Here is a 15,930-nt window from a genome sequence, read left to right as displayed (position 1 = left end):
ACCCAAACCAGAAATAATATAGCTATTTTGCAAGCAAATGTACAGCTACATTTCTGAGTTTCAGTGCAATCTCTTGACCAGAAATCACTTATATTATCTTTTCAAATCTGACAAAGGCTTATAGCATGAATGTTTGAAGAACCTCACACAAGATGCACAGGAAACCACTATAAAAACCACCAACATTCTCAGTTGCTTTCAGCACCTGGTACTTCAGAAAAGAAACTATTTAACTGTTTTCTCATCATCATTATTACTCAAAACTGTTAAATGGCAGGAAATAAAATTACTTCAGAATCTCCAAGGAGTTTGAAAAGGTAACAGTGAAAAGATAGCATAATTATGCATGAGTGCTAAGAGGTATCACTAATAACATTCTCTTAAATGAGCTACCTGATCAGATTCTTAATACATGGAACTCTGTTCCTGCCCAAGGCCCTCCTCCTTGTTCGTGGATTAAATACATCAGTAAAAACTGTATCTATTAAACCCTTCCCAGATTCTTTCATGATTCTGACAATCATGTGACGCTCATTTTTGCTTCTCATTTATCCTCCAACTTTGGCAAATTGGTGAATGTAAACTGGGTATGTAAAAATGGGTAACATCAGGAAAATCAAGTGAAATCCTAGAATTACTTCAAAACATTCACTCCTATATTTAAAACCCTCAAACAAAATAAAATACTGTAAGCTTTTACACAAAAGAGGAAGAAATTATTCGTGGGTTTGTGGAAGCACTAAAATAAGACTCAGGGTCCATTGTTCTAACCCTCAAGCTAAATTAAAATGCAGTCTCTGCCCCAATGAGCTAAGTTTATAACTTGTGTGTACTACAAAAGGCTTTGTTGCATTGTTGCAACTATTATTCATGGTCAAAACTCTCTAGTCATTATCATAACCGCATACGCCAAGGATACATTTGACAAGGTCAAAAAATTGTCTCTGTTTAGAAGAGACATTATCATACAGACTAACATTGGTATTTATAATATTTTATATTCCTTGTCTTTATGTTAGGTTTTAACTATGTTACATAAATTCAGCTAATGCTTCTCTACTTGAAGTCACATCAACTTCCTATTTGTTTATTATTATGGCCATTCCACATGACAATGGATTGTTCCAAGGCAGAATCACAACTAATATTAACTGACTGCATATCCATTGGACAGCAAATTAAAGGTTAACCTTGTGCCTTTTATTTTTATCTAGCAAAGAATAGCCTTTCTACTAAGATAATTTAACTTTGACTCTTTACCTTGGTAGTTTTCTAAAATATAAAATAAAGAAAATATAAAATACAAAATATGAAATACAAGTTGGGTCTTCCTTATCCTTACAAGACAACATTTTGGAATCTCAGACTTCACCTACCTAGAAACACCCAGAAGAAGAAAGATGACTAACGATGTAAAACTAATGTGCAAAAGTTTGAAAAACTCATTAAATTCGCACATGAATATACTCATGCAAAATTCAAGTGCCCTAAACTTTCTGTAGCTGACATAAATCAAGATCACAGTCAGACAATTGCTTTGGCTGCTGCTACCTCAGATTCACAGGTCACTCCAGCGTTGAGTGACTTCACGTCTGCAGGTTTCACTAGATTGGGAGTCATCAGTGAAACTATTCTGTAAAATGATGCATGGTGAAACAAAGCAAAAACCATGGAACACAGACAAAGGAACCCCAAGAACTTTTTAATAGTAAATCAAACTGAAGCTGTAGCTGGTAACTAATCCGCAAAGTTTAGGCATAGAGCTATGTGCTGTTCTCCTACTCTGGCAGCTGAACACCTGAAAAGAAGGAAATACAGCAATGTGATGCTGTTAGAAAATGAAAGCAAACTATTCTCAGGTGTTTTAACAGCATGTGAAAGCTCTTCATGTTACTCAGAAACATGAAGATCTCACCTAAGGTACTCACTAGACCTAGGCATACCACTTGAAGAGGTGACCAAAGTGGAAATCATGTCAGAGAAAAACAAAAAATACAAGAGGTTTAAAATATATAACTTTGGGGAAAACATGAATGAGCTGGCCTCACACAAACCAGAAAAGAGAACACTGTAGATGAGCTCTATGTATGTTTTATGTATGTAAAATCTTGCTATAGACAATATGGCAACCAACTGCCATAATACATCACTAACTATATAGCCAAACACCTTTTCCAAAATCCAGGCTCTCCTTATTGAAAATGGAATTATTTCTTTTCCTCCGCTCAGTGAGCATGGAGAACTAACTAAGCAAGACTGTAGCAACCATTTCAAAACTTCTGGTGATGAGAAATTGGGACAAACATCTGTCAAAACTATCCTAGATAAGTGAACAAAGGTGAGGTTATAGACTAGATAAAACTGGTTGACAACCCCTTGGGGATACAGATATAAGATCAATTTCTCTAGCTTAATTTCTACTGTAAGGGTGAATTACAGTCAGCGAATATTGTGGTTTAGGTTATAGTCAGGAAGCATGCTTTTGTCAAAAAAACTTTATCTCTCACCTTCACCCTTATCACTCTCAATACAACTGAATTAAAGTCTTGTAGCATAAGTCCTGCTTACCTCAAAAAGTAAGCAAATCAAAACAATTTCAGTAATAATAGGGGTTTAATAATAGACAAAGCCTTAGATTGCAATTTCTCAGTCTTTTTTACCATCAAGTTTTATTAGTGAGAGTATTGGTAAAAGTACCTGTTTTAGCATCATGCAACATTATATCTGAATGTAGCCAAGGGCATGAGAAACAATACTAAAAAGCACTGCAATTTAAAGCTTATTTTCGTAAGTAGATTGAGCATTTAAAACGTCAATGTTTTAGTACGGCAACAGGACTGAGACTTCTTAAGTGCATATGTCACTTTTGAAAATAGAACAGAAGCTCTCAAAAATTCTGCCCTTCCAATTAAATTCCCAGAAGCTGCCTGTGTACTGGAGGACCACAGTTGTTATTCCAGTGGAGCTAAGCTTATTGTAGCAGTAATAAGATATTTTTAGAGGAAACAACATAGCCCATGCCAAATTTATTATACATCAGTGGTAGGAAATTAACTTAATAACTGAATTTGCATGACATGTCAGCTCACTGTGAAAAGAAAGGGTCATCCTGCAAAGTAGCAATTGGGTTCTACGCTAAACCTTTATGAAGTAGTACTCAATATCAAATACATCTAGAGATGCCAAACAAGCTTCATAAATTCCACTCAGAGACTGACCCACTCTGTGAACATCTTCACAGGATATCATAAGCTCTCCCATCAAAAAAATGAGAATAGACGAGATTTATATAGCAACTCCATTCATTAAACTAGCTCTGGATAGTCAGTCATGTTTCAGAGTTTCATGGTGACAAAGCACAGACCTCAAACAGATGCATTAATTGTGAGCAGAAATGCAATTCTCATGATGAGAGAAGGAAGAATGTTGCAATGAGATGTGGGGAACAAGCATTTTCTAGGGAAGTAAATGCTATGTGAAGTGTTTTACATTCTTGAGGACAATAAGCAAAAGAGTTAAATAGTTGCAAACACTGATGCTTCTGATGGCAGATGGTTCCCTTTTGGCTGAAGCGTGGTAAAGGTTCTTAACCAGGTCTACAAGTACAGCAAACCTTCACATTGCTGAAAGAGAAGCATCACTCCATTAAAAGCAAGTTCATAAGCAAGTGTTAATCCCCATGCAATGCAGCATTTATCATTTTTCATGCAAGTGCTCATTCCAAGAGGATTATCACTTCCCCATCCTGCCCTCTGGCTGACTACACAGGGCAGAGAAATTCTTTATTCCATATGGAAGGGGAGAGGGAGGTTGGAGGAAGCTGTGATCTCTAGCTTCCAGTTTTGCTGTAGCTACTCCAAGTTGAAAGTGGGAAAGAGCACAGGCCAATGTTGTAGCAGTTGCTCTTCAATGAAAGTATAGATATGGCTTCCCAGAAGCTGTCTAGCAATTAACACATCTCATACTACAAAGATGGGGGAGGGAGGTGGGGGGTGCAAGCACTCTTTGCTAATATCTGTACAGATCCTACCAAGCCACCTGACTGCTCAGATGCACCTTTGATTTGTCCACACACAGAGCATTTCATTTAAGCTTGATTAAAGTGATTCTATTTGAAATGCCTCAGATTATTAATAAAGTGACACAAATCAAGTACTGTAAGCATAGTTCTACAGCTAAGATCTGTGAGTATGTAAATCCAATTGGATAAATTTATGAAATTTGAGCCATCTTTCCTAATTAGATATGCACTTTTCTAAAGAACTGCCCTTTGAGGTGTAAAGAGCTTAGAAAAGAACATTATTTTAGGTGGAATTACATTAGTTACAGGATACTTTTACTTCCCTTGGGGGCATAACATCCTTACCTCTATACTCATGTCTCCCCTTGCAGAACAGTTGCAGACTACGCACAGCTCACCTGGGTGCTCTTATGTAACAGATCTACTCATGGAACAACGTAATTGTAGGCAAAAACATGTAAAGACAGAAGTTCTAGACTAAAAGGTACGTCAAACCCATCACAGAGACAATCAGAATATTATTTTGTAACATGCCACACATATATAAAATCAAAACCACTGCATACACAAAAGCAGCTAATAATGCTGACAAATTTGTATCTACCATCCCACATAGCTCCTTAGAAATAAATGTTGCAACAAAAACTGGATTACATGAATGACATCTAGTGGACATACCCTTCCATAACAATCAGTATTTTCCTACCAAAACTGTCATGAGCATCACATAGTAAAGCAAGCACCTGAACATCAGTTAAACAATGGTAAGAATTTTCCTGGGTTTTTTATTTATTCATTTTTCTATCTTCATAAAGTTAATATCATCATGTGGACATGCCTTAATCTCTCCTATGCCCCAAGAGTGAATAATTTTTTACCATAAATCACCAAATCCTCAAATTCTTAAGAAAATACAGCTTTAAAAGATTGTGAATACTGCCAAAGTCCCTACTCATTTCAGTCATTTAAAGTAATTCTCTGTGTTTCATTCCCCATTACTGACCAGTAAGAGCTGTTTTGTCCTGCTTGTACAATACCTTTCACAAGGGACTGTGGTGTTTTATTAGGGTTTCCAGCTATGATGGCAATACAAATCACTATTTATATATGCAGGATGATTATGTCAGAAGTCATTGGGTGATACTGCTGCACACAGATTTCCGAGTTCTCTTTCTGACTGTTTAAAAACATGTTTCAGCTTTTGAGTGGCTGCACTGTATAGTTATACAATGACTATGAAACATATTTTCAGAAAAGGAAAAGCAAAGTTTATTCTTCTGCCGACAAGCAGATTAGAGGAAAGCAGTGATCCAGTTGCAGCCAACATCTCCTCTACAAGCCCACACATCCTACTTCTATCACTTTCCAACCAGCTACAATTTGAAGAGCTATCTACTGATCAGGGCTCTGTTACGCTGCCCTTTGTAAGATTTACAATTTTACATGAATATACCAATCTGTAATATTTGGTTACCCTGCAACATGTTTGGAGGCTAACGATGCTGCTGTAAATAATACAGACTAGATCCCTCACCCCAGCAATAGATGAATATGGAAGAAACAATTAACAGCATACATAAAAGACAAATACAACCACTAAATGACACTGAACATCAGTACACCTGTGTTCTGATCCTAGTTTCGTTAGAGTTCTTCTCATATGACCACAGACAAGTGACAGGCTAATAATCTTAATGTACTCCCAGTTTAAATGAGCGTAAATACATATATAAATTCAAAACCATATATAAGTACATATATAAGAACATTTTATGATGGACACAAAATAGTCTGTGACATTTCCCAGGAGGAGATTAAAAATCAGACAGGTCTCAATTATCAGCTATCATTCCTTAACAATAGTTGTGATTATCCATATCTGTTTTGCAAATTCAAAGTATAAGACACACAAAATATCTTGCAGGCATTGCATAAAGTAGAAGCATGCAGGAGGATTTCCTTCAGGAAAAGAAGTATCAGGTTTTAAATTAAAAATGCATTTCATTTCCATCAGAAAAGGTCCTTTGTACAGATAAGAAGCTGTCTATTCTATGTGAATATAAGGTCAGCTTCTTTAAAGTGCTGTCTCTGTGACAGGATAGGATATATAGGAATGAAGTTATAACTACATCTCGCGTTATACACCAAGCACTCATCTAAAACTGCCTAAGGCAAACCTACTGATTTGGTTTCCAGACACCTGCTCTGCCCAGGAGAGAGGTTTGACAACTCACTGAAGGACGATCACCAGAAAGGTATCAATATAATGTTGTCAGGTTTGAATAACTAGAATTCATTCCTCTTAAACGGGAAGCTTTCTACACTGGTTCCCACAGATGATTACTCTACCTTTTCATTGACTAAAATGGCAAGGAAACAGAATCCCTACTCCAGCACTTCTTACCAAGTGTGGTCACTTACAATCACAATAACACCAAAACGTTTGTGCAGTCAGTAGTTAATCTAGTCATACCACAGTAAGCCACTTCCAAAGAGTTTAGTAAGGAAATCTACAGACAGAAACAAAAAGAAAGTAAGAAAAAAAGTCCTGCAAATCATATCCTTATTTTCTTGTTTTACAGAATCCAGGATGACACAGGCCTTTCTGGCTTCTCATTCCTGTGCCTTGCAAGAGAAGGACAGAAAGGAAGCAGCTAGTTAAAAAACCAAACCTGTAGGTAAGTAGTTCAAGGAGATACACTAGGCCACTAAAGTATCTGGAAGATTGGGTATTCATCATATAAGTCAAGACATGTGCCTTGAGGATGGCCAAACTGTTCTTTGGAAACTGAAACCGTACAGTGTGAGAGAGCACACTTTTCTGCACAAAGTTTCTATTCAGTTGATCTGTGAATACATTTAATTTTCATGTCAAATGGGCAATACTTTCAGCAGTGATATTTTACTGCTCAGAACAACAATATAGGACAATGGGCCCCCATGGCAGTCTAAATAGTCCAGGTGAATATTATGGAGATAAGTGTTCTGGGTTCAGCTGGGATAGAGTTAATTCTCACAAGAAGCTGGGAGGGGCCACAGCCAGGACAGCTGACCCAAATTAGCCAAGGGGATATTCAATACCACATGATGTCATGCTCAGTATATAACTGGGGAGCAGGCTGGGGGTGGGAGGAATAGCAGCTTGGGAACAAGCTAAGCATCAGGTTCCAGGTGGTGAGCAATTACATTGTGCATCACTCACTTTATATATTCTTTTATTAGTATTACTGTTGTTATTATTTCTTCTCTCCTTGTGTTGTCCCAGTAAACTGTCCTTATCTCAACCCATGGGGTTCTACCTGGTTTTTTTTCTTCCAGTTCTCCTCCCCACCCAGGGAGGAGTGAGCAAGCAGCCACATGGTGCTTTGCTGCCAGCTGGGGTTAAACTACAGCAATGAGGTTCACAAAGTCAGAAGGGTCATCTTGCATTTCCTGAGTCTAGAACTACCCCAGAAAAATCTGTATTTTACTTCTTGCCTGTGCGTAAGTTCCATCCTCTCCTAGACTGAGCCATTACAGGGCAAAAATATTTTCTTCCATAACATCCATTTTGGACTTATTTAAGGAGGAGAGTTTCATGCACAAAACAAAACTTTGCAAACGATCCAAGTTCTATCCTTTGTTGATTTTGATTCCAAGACACATTAACTGCAGAATTATCCCAATTAAATCACATAAAGAGAGAAGAGAAAATGACTACACCTCACCATTCTTGTGTGGAATAAGCAGTTTGCAATTTCTGAATTATTGACAGTATTCTGTTGCCCTCTCTAATAAAAAAAAAAAGTAGTTAAAAGTTCTCTGAGATTCTCCAGGAAAAGTTGGTGCACACTGTGCCTTTGTGTAAAAAACATCTCTGCAAGATAAATCAGGTAAATCAGGTAAGTAACAATTTATTGCATTTCTCTGTTCCTGTGACAAGTGACACGAGCGGAATTTTCTTTGTAAAACTCCTGGACAGAATGAAATTCCACAAGCAAGAAGTATGAAATGCAGATGCTAAAAATAATGCAGAGATATTTATACCTATGACTATACTCATCTTCCTACTACCTCATACCTCTCACTTCCTTGTGAGCTTATACTTTGGTTTTCATAACACATTTCAACCGCAAGGCCTTTGACACAGAGACCTTTTCCTCATATGGAGGAAATTTTATGCCTAGTACCACAAGAAGTTGATGCTTAAAGAATTTAAGTGATGCTGTAATATAAAAAACATTAATGTTGGGTCTGATGATTTATGACAATGCACAGGTCAGACAACAGAAAAGATAATTGGTTAAAATAATAATTTTCCTGTCATGGTTTCAACTTCTGCGCAGAATAGTTATGCCCTTTGCGTATTCCGAAAATATATCAAAGAATATTTGAGAAGACCCTGTGAGTCTTAGGATCGAATCTGGAACAGAAATAATATCATATTCATTGTGGGGGAAGATATCTGTAAGAACTTGGTTTCTCAGTTTTTAAAGAGACTTTCATCTTTATGGCCTGAGAGGAAACAGCCCTATACCTTTTGCTGAATGTTTGCCTCTGAAAATGCTGTCCAGTTGTCCAGATGTTTGATGGCAGGGTAATAAGCTGCCACAGGAAACATCCTGTAAACATGCAGGTTACAATAGATTCTCTCAGGAGAATGAATATCCATTCCAAGTGGGCCAATTGGAAGATGAAAAAGTGAATGTATAGATCTCACGCGTGGTACGGGCAAGACAGCTACATTGCTCAAACCACAAGAATGAGGGAAGACCTTATCACCCCAAACAAAAGACAGTAATACAACATTACTTTTCAGCAAATTACATAAACCAGATGCTTTTAAGCCCCTCATTTCCTCTGGATAATCATAGAGCAGCTGTAGCTAAACAAGGTGTCTCATTATAAAAACTTGTTTAAAAAAATTGCACTAAATAAATTTAAGATATAGCCCAGAATTCAAGGTTTGTATTTTAACACTTGAAACCAAGCAAATTGGGATCTGATTACATGTAATATCACAGGACCAACCTATTCAAACTACATCACTGATTAAAAAACATATACACTCAAAGTAGATAATTTCTCAAGAAGTGTTCAGCACTCAAAAATCTATTTCTGATTTTGGTTGATTAGAATCTAGAATGCTTCATCTTTGTGGCACTTTGCAAAGTTCACCTCCATTGAAAACCTATGGCAAACCTTTACAGGAACCCTGAAAGACATTGTACACTCAAAAAAAGTTCAAATCCTTTCCTTTGGGTTCTGGTGATGAGCACACAGAACTGAGAACTCAGACATTCAGATGATCATGCCACAAAGTCAGCACATTATCAGCAAATGAGAAAATCTTTAAAAGACTATGAAAGTCTTTGCACATGAAACTTTACATCTCTTTATTAATAGCTTGTTGCTCAGACCAGAAAAAGATTTTCAAAGGTGCTACATGTCTTGGTAGTTTCAGGAAAGAGAAAACCCATCTGCCCATTAATGCTCAATTTTTATGTTTTTAAATACAAGGAAAAGAAAAGTCAACCTAGAGAACCCATTCAGGGACAAATAATGCTGCTAGTTTTTCAGTCAAGAAGCAACAGGGAATTCAGTGAAGTTAGAGATGTACTCAAAGTTAAATTTGGCCTTGTAAATAGAAAAAAAATTGAGCCATTTGCAAAGATATTCTGAACAAAATTATTCAATTGAAGCTCAACGAAATAAAAGCTACAAGAGCATTCAGTATACACTACTGAATGTGCTAAACAGAGCGCTAGAACACTTACTGTAATAATTTTAAGTAAAAAAGTACTATTTATGCACATAATTAAGATGCTTTCAACATAATTTTATCAAATTAAGTACTCTAGCATGACTCTGATCAGAATTCTGTCACACAGAAAGGTGACACAGATTTACTTAGATTTTGCCTTTTTAATATATATAAAAGGAGATCTCATGTTTACCCAATCTTCCATGATTTAACATAGTCTGGTGCTTTTTCGCAGATTGGAGGCTCTGTATCATTTCAAAGTTATAATTTACTACCTGTGTGAAAACTCAAAATACAGCAAATGAAAACAAAATAAAGTTGAAGACAAAAAAAAAACCAACAGTTTGCTACCACATACTTGTTCTGAAATACATAGAAATTCAATTTTCTGAAATACGATTTTTATTATTTGAACAAATTGTGGTTCACTTGCACAAAATATCTTAAAACAAAAGAAAAATAATTTGTAAAAGTTAGCACTGTGATAGTCACAGTTTAGTAAGCAAAAGACAGTATATTCAATAACTAGGATGAGGGATGAAAGTCAGGTTTCATAGTTCTGTTCTAAACTGTATTACAAATGAGCTATGGAAGCAACTATAAAAGCAGCACAATAGCAACAGTGAGGGTTAATTCAAGTTTCTGAAGACCTTTGCAGTCTAAGTATAGCTTATGTTAGTAAAGCGAAAAACAAACTCTAGAAAGCATAATATACTTATGGTTACAATCAGAATTACAACCACGCTAGCTGATGGAATGTTAACAGATGAGCCATTAACACACACACACTCAAACAACTCCACCCATACTAAACCCACCGTAATTACTGGTTTATGAACAAGAAGATTCAGATTAAAATTGTTTATAATACTGAGGCAAAATTTCTAATATCTACTACAGAAACAGCATATAGAAACACAGGAACCATAGTTTAGATAAGTTATTTACATATTGACTAATCTAGATTAAACTGGAATATAGCTAAAACAATCTCCTCGAATTTTGTATATCTAGAGAGCTGTCTATGAAGAAAGAAACAAAGGATACTCAATGTATGCTTTTCTTTTCATTTTGACTGTGGAAAAACAAAGGCAAAGGGACATAAAAGAATGCAAATTTCAGTTATTCAGCCAAATGCAATATGGAGAAGATAAAATGTTTTGTTTAGTCAGGTTTTTGGTTTTGCATATACAAACTCAGACACTTCAGATCTGGTTTATACTTTCAATATGACAAAGTTCAAAAAGGGTTGCACCAAAGGTCACATCACAGAAATACAGCAGAATGTAACTACTTGTATAGTGGATGCCTGGTTACACTGAGTCATGCAGAGCTGGTTCTAGAAAATATGGCCATACTGCTATACCGTGCCAACCAGACAGTAGCACAGCCATAGCTGTGCTGCACTACACCTGAGACAAGAATACTGCAGGACCAAACTCATCCTTGCAGAAAGAGCCACAACAACTCCCCATCAGTCTGAGATAACGTGCAATCTGTTCTAGCTAATTCATAAGACAACAGTTGACTATGCAGTGGTATGTACTGGAAAAAGTCTCCTAGCTTAAGTAGATGTAGCTCTTACAGAAACAACTTATTTTGGTTTTAGACCTGAGGAGGCCTGGCTGTGACACTACCCAGTCATAGTGTTCTGTGTAATGATGGAAGATTTTTGCTTCTATGGCCACAAGCAGCAAATCTTTTAATGTTATGATCACCACCATCTTCACCACTGGGAAGAAGACAACACATCAAGCTTCCCTCACTCTCTAAAGAGAAAAGAGATGGTAGAGAAACTGAGTGGTGTTTAGGTGCAGTTCTCCCAGAAAAATGCTGGAAACTGTCGGTCTCAGGATTTAAAGGACTCCAGCCAGAAATGAAGAAATCCAGGTTCTGCCTAGCTAGTTGCAAACATGACTATTTGATCAGAAGTGCCAAAACCTATGAAATAAAGAATAGACTTTTTAAAATTAAATATATGTCCAAGTCTCCATAAGTTAGCATGACTTCCATCAAGAACACAAAGTAATCAGCTAGAAAAGAACAAAATTTTTGTTGTTTACTGGAAGAGTTTCCCATACTAGCCAGAAGATAGATAAAACTTGCAGTAATTTTTTTTTCTGTGCTTCTTTATATGATAAAAGTCATGTTATTTTAAGGAATTCAACCCTTCAGTAGATGTAACAGACTATGAATGCCACTGGGGAGGATCTGAGGTCTGGTTAATTCCTTTTGCTAATCTGTTGTCTTCACTGAGCCACAGTGATTTGTAGTAAAATCAATAGAAAATGACAAATATGTAGAACTCCCAGATCTTCATGGTCATTCAGATTGTTCTTGTAGACTCACAAGATAAAAATACCAAAATATCAGAGGCAAAAGTTTTCAGTTTATAACTGGAAGTCGGGTAACCCTTAAAAAAAAAAAAAGGTTTCTCTGTCCAGTGAAAACCAATCAAGTCATCATGCTAGCTTTAAAGTCACCCAATTTCAGCAAACACCTTTGATCTATTTCAGTATTCTGTTACTAGTCTACGGCTGATGAAGAAATATGCAAAATGCAGAAATGACAATGAACAACAGAACCTTGTCCTACCTAGACACAGACACATTACAGACTACAGCAAGTCATGGGAAAAGTAAGTCAGTTCTCAATCTCATAATACACAAAATGATGAATCTAAGAGCAAAAAAAACTAATGCTTTCTGCTTACCTGATATGGAACAATACTCCCATGAGCAGTACCCCAGCGTTTTGCTTCAATTTTGCAATTAAGGTAATTAGCTGCTACATGAGTGAGACATGCTACCTGGAAATGGAGAAAAAGTAAAGTATTCAGGAAACCTGAAACTTCATTGACAACTCCTCTGAGACTTCTGTCTATTTATACGTGCTTCAGATATATAAGTTAAAATATTTTATGTCACAAAAGTATCCTTTATATATTACATACTATGTACACTTTTTTAATATGAAAAAATTCAGGCTACATCTGTATCATGGAAGTGCTTGTAAAAAAAAAAATAAAGAATGTGTCCTATAACACTGGTAATCCTAGACAAATCTAGCATCAAACTACCCTAAGAGATAAGATAGTATTACCTAAATATTTTGCAGCAAAGAAAAAAAAATCAGCATCTCGTCCAAAGTCTAGTGGGAAGCATGATGGATCTGTGGGATAGAACTCACCATTTCCTGAACCTCAATCCCATACTTAAATCACAATGACTTTTTCTCAATTCCAAGATTATCTTTCTGTTTTCTCCTATGCTTCTCATTTTACATGTCCATGGAAAATACTTCTGAATTCTTCAGCTCCCCACATGCTCTGTAATATTAATTAAGTAGTAGGCCTTGATAAATCATCTGCCATTAGAAGATAAGGACAGATTTATCAAGTTATTAGTCAGACAGACAAAACTGGAAAAAGATTAATTTTGTGAAAAATATGGCATGATAATTTAGTAACCATAATTTGAGGGGATACATACATACTTTGTAAGCACAAATATATCTCAGGAAAAAGAAGTGAACATTTATGATGCAGTAATGCATGAAAATTGGTGGTTCTGTTATAATCAATGGCAGATTCTTTATTCTTATTTCTTTGAGAGAATGCAATGTGTGACAACTAGCATCCAAAGTTATCACTAGATCACCAGACACAATATATCTGTTTTACACTGTTAACTAGTTGTGCCAGCAAGTGCAATTGCTTGCCTAAAACAATAGGCCATGTGACCATTTTTTTCCAAAAATATTATTTTCTTCATATCTCTCCCCTAGATGGAAGAAATTTGCTATAATGATGCAAGTGTTTACACCATTCTGTGCCTCCTAATGAGTCTAATCTATATCAAATCATGCAGTACTTAATTCAGAGTCCACTATTCATATTCCAATATGTGAATTATATCAGAATTTCTACAAAAAGAATGCCAACTCATTTTCTTCTCCTTTCTCCATGTATGCTGAAAAGGCAATGTGAATGTATCACTCCCCTATTCAAAGCAAATATTTAACTGTAAATCATGGATACAGTGATTTAGTCCAGCAGAAAACCCAGGAAAATATACAGCAAATAAGAATTTAACTGCTGTCAAAAACTATACCCATACATACCAACTACAAATACAATGCCTTATTCCTGAGTACTGTTGCAAAACCACTTTGTAGATGGATTTCAGCTGCAGCTTATTATATAGTCCAGTGTCAGTGTCACTTCATTCAGCTAAAATGTTGAACAATGTCTAGTCTATTGTTCAGTCCCCAGGAAAATCTCAGCAATTAAGGAAATGCATCTGGGAGTACATAGAAAGGACTTGTTTTTCCGGTTTGCAACTTTCCTCAGCAACACAGAATGAAACACACAGTTATTACAGAGAGAGTTTAATGAGTCACAAAAGTGTGTCATTTAGTAATAACATATAGCCTAGACCCATCGTTCCTGTCATTTTTCAATTTGGGGTCACCCCATAGTGATATTTTTTCTACCACAGCAAATGGCTATGCAATGATGATGAAATATTAATTGTTAGATATTCTTCTGTATTTGTGGGCAACACTACACAGCCACTGTATTCCACAAAAATTTCACTGACAGGTGAGATGCATCCACTACAATAGGCTTTTATTTTTCAAAACACAAGAATGCCCTCTGTGATACATGCATTTAACTTTTCACACTTCTGAAAGGAAACCAAACTTAACTCTGGGAAGAACATAGCGAATTAAAACCTAGTGAAACAGAAATCCTAAAATATTGATACTGAATATAATGAAGCCAAAATTTCACTCCATTTATTTGTTTGTATCCTATGCTGTAGAAATAGAGCTATGAGTTTCATAAACACAATTCTTCACAAGAAGTTTCACAAGAAAACTATCCCTAAAAAAAAAAAAAAATCTTTTTAACACAGTGTTGCAAATTGCCTCAGCTTTCTCAATGAGATGAATATAATTCTTTCAATGGTGGAAAACACATACATCTAGATTTCTCCAAAGCACTTGTTCACATTAAAATATGAAAAAAAAAAAAGAATTAAAATGTAATACTCACTAGATGTTGGAATTGCTCCATTAAAGCTTCTGCTCAAAAACTTGTTTCAGTAGCAACAGACAGCAAATGCCGGGGACGTCAGAGGCTTAGTAAAGACAGCAATTTTGGAACTAAAAGTTGCTTAGACTATATCAACGCCTCAGTTCAATGTGATACTTAGTCTGAAGAATAATTCTATTTCAGTCAATGTACTGATCACTTGCTTGAATCCATATGCCTATGTATCCTGCTGAAACTGGTTTACTTATTGTTTTTTCAATAAATGATGAAGGAAAAAGGCTTTTGTTTCCCTTTGACTTCTTTCTCCAAGTTGGTATCTTGTTCATAGTCAGGTGAGCCAGCCAAAAAGAATTAGTAGTAGTAGAAGTAGTAGTATCATCATCATCATACAAATAAATGTATTAACTACATAAAAGCAAATATTTCAGTGCTTTGTGTTTTATGTCTAAACACACTTAGTTGAGTGAACTCTGTGGCCTTTCGCCCTGTTCATAATAACTCTCTGATGAATTCAGCAGACTTAAAAGCCCATTCTGTTTCTACTGTCCCATGAAACCATTATAGACAGTCCCAGGACTACTGTGTCTTTCCCTTTCCTCTCTTCCTGGCTCAGTTCATTCTCTCCGGTCTCTCCAAAGATTTACTCTCACTAAAAAGACACTATCGAAAAAAAGCCTTTCAGCATATACATTTGAGGTCCTTAATAAAGAACACAAAGAATTTATCTACCTATACCTTACGGTTGTTAAGCAAACTGCTGAAATATAAGCATAAAAAAAGATATCCCAACTGAATATTTCTACAGACATTATATCCCCTAGAAAAAAAAATGTTATTAACACAATAAGTCTATTTCTCCAAATTCCCCTGTAATTCAAGACTCAGTTAGGACCTCACTGCTAGACACACTTCTTGCAGTAGGAATATCTATAGTACAATCAATCTCTCAAAATGAAGTTTGGGTATATCTGTATTACATATTCAGTTAAGTATTTTTAAAACTATATTTAAAACTGCTGTCCTGAAACCTTATAGACCCATTTCTTTTCTCTTTTAATTAAAAACTAATCCTTAAAAGTAACCTTTGGACTTGTAACATTAAAGCAG

General features: G+C 35.9%; 1 protein-coding gene across 1 annotated transcript in view; it reads right to left on the bottom strand.

Annotated features, from left to right (window-relative positions):
• Nucleotides 1–15,930, bottom strand: part of SUGCT (succinyl-CoA:glutarate-CoA transferase) — a 333,906-nt gene that overhangs the window by 256,260 nt on the left and 61,716 nt on the right. The window contains exon 8 of the mRNA XM_010581786.1: nt 12,478–12,573. Within this exon, the coding sequence (XP_010580088.1) occupies nt 12,478–12,573 (96 nt within the window). The remainder of the gene's footprint in view (nt 1–12,477; nt 12,574–15,930) is intronic.

The sequence above is a fragment of the Haliaeetus leucocephalus genome, unplaced genomic scaffold, assembly GCF_000737465.1.
Source record: "Haliaeetus leucocephalus isolate CR32 unplaced genomic scaffold, Haliaeetus_leucocephalus-4.0 Scaffold808, whole genome shotgun sequence".
NCBI classification, from domain to species: domain Eukaryota; kingdom Metazoa; phylum Chordata; class Aves; order Accipitriformes; family Accipitridae; genus Haliaeetus; species Haliaeetus leucocephalus.
The sequence above is the reverse complement of the archived record's forward strand: the minus strand, read 5'-3'. Positions and strand labels throughout refer to the sequence as shown.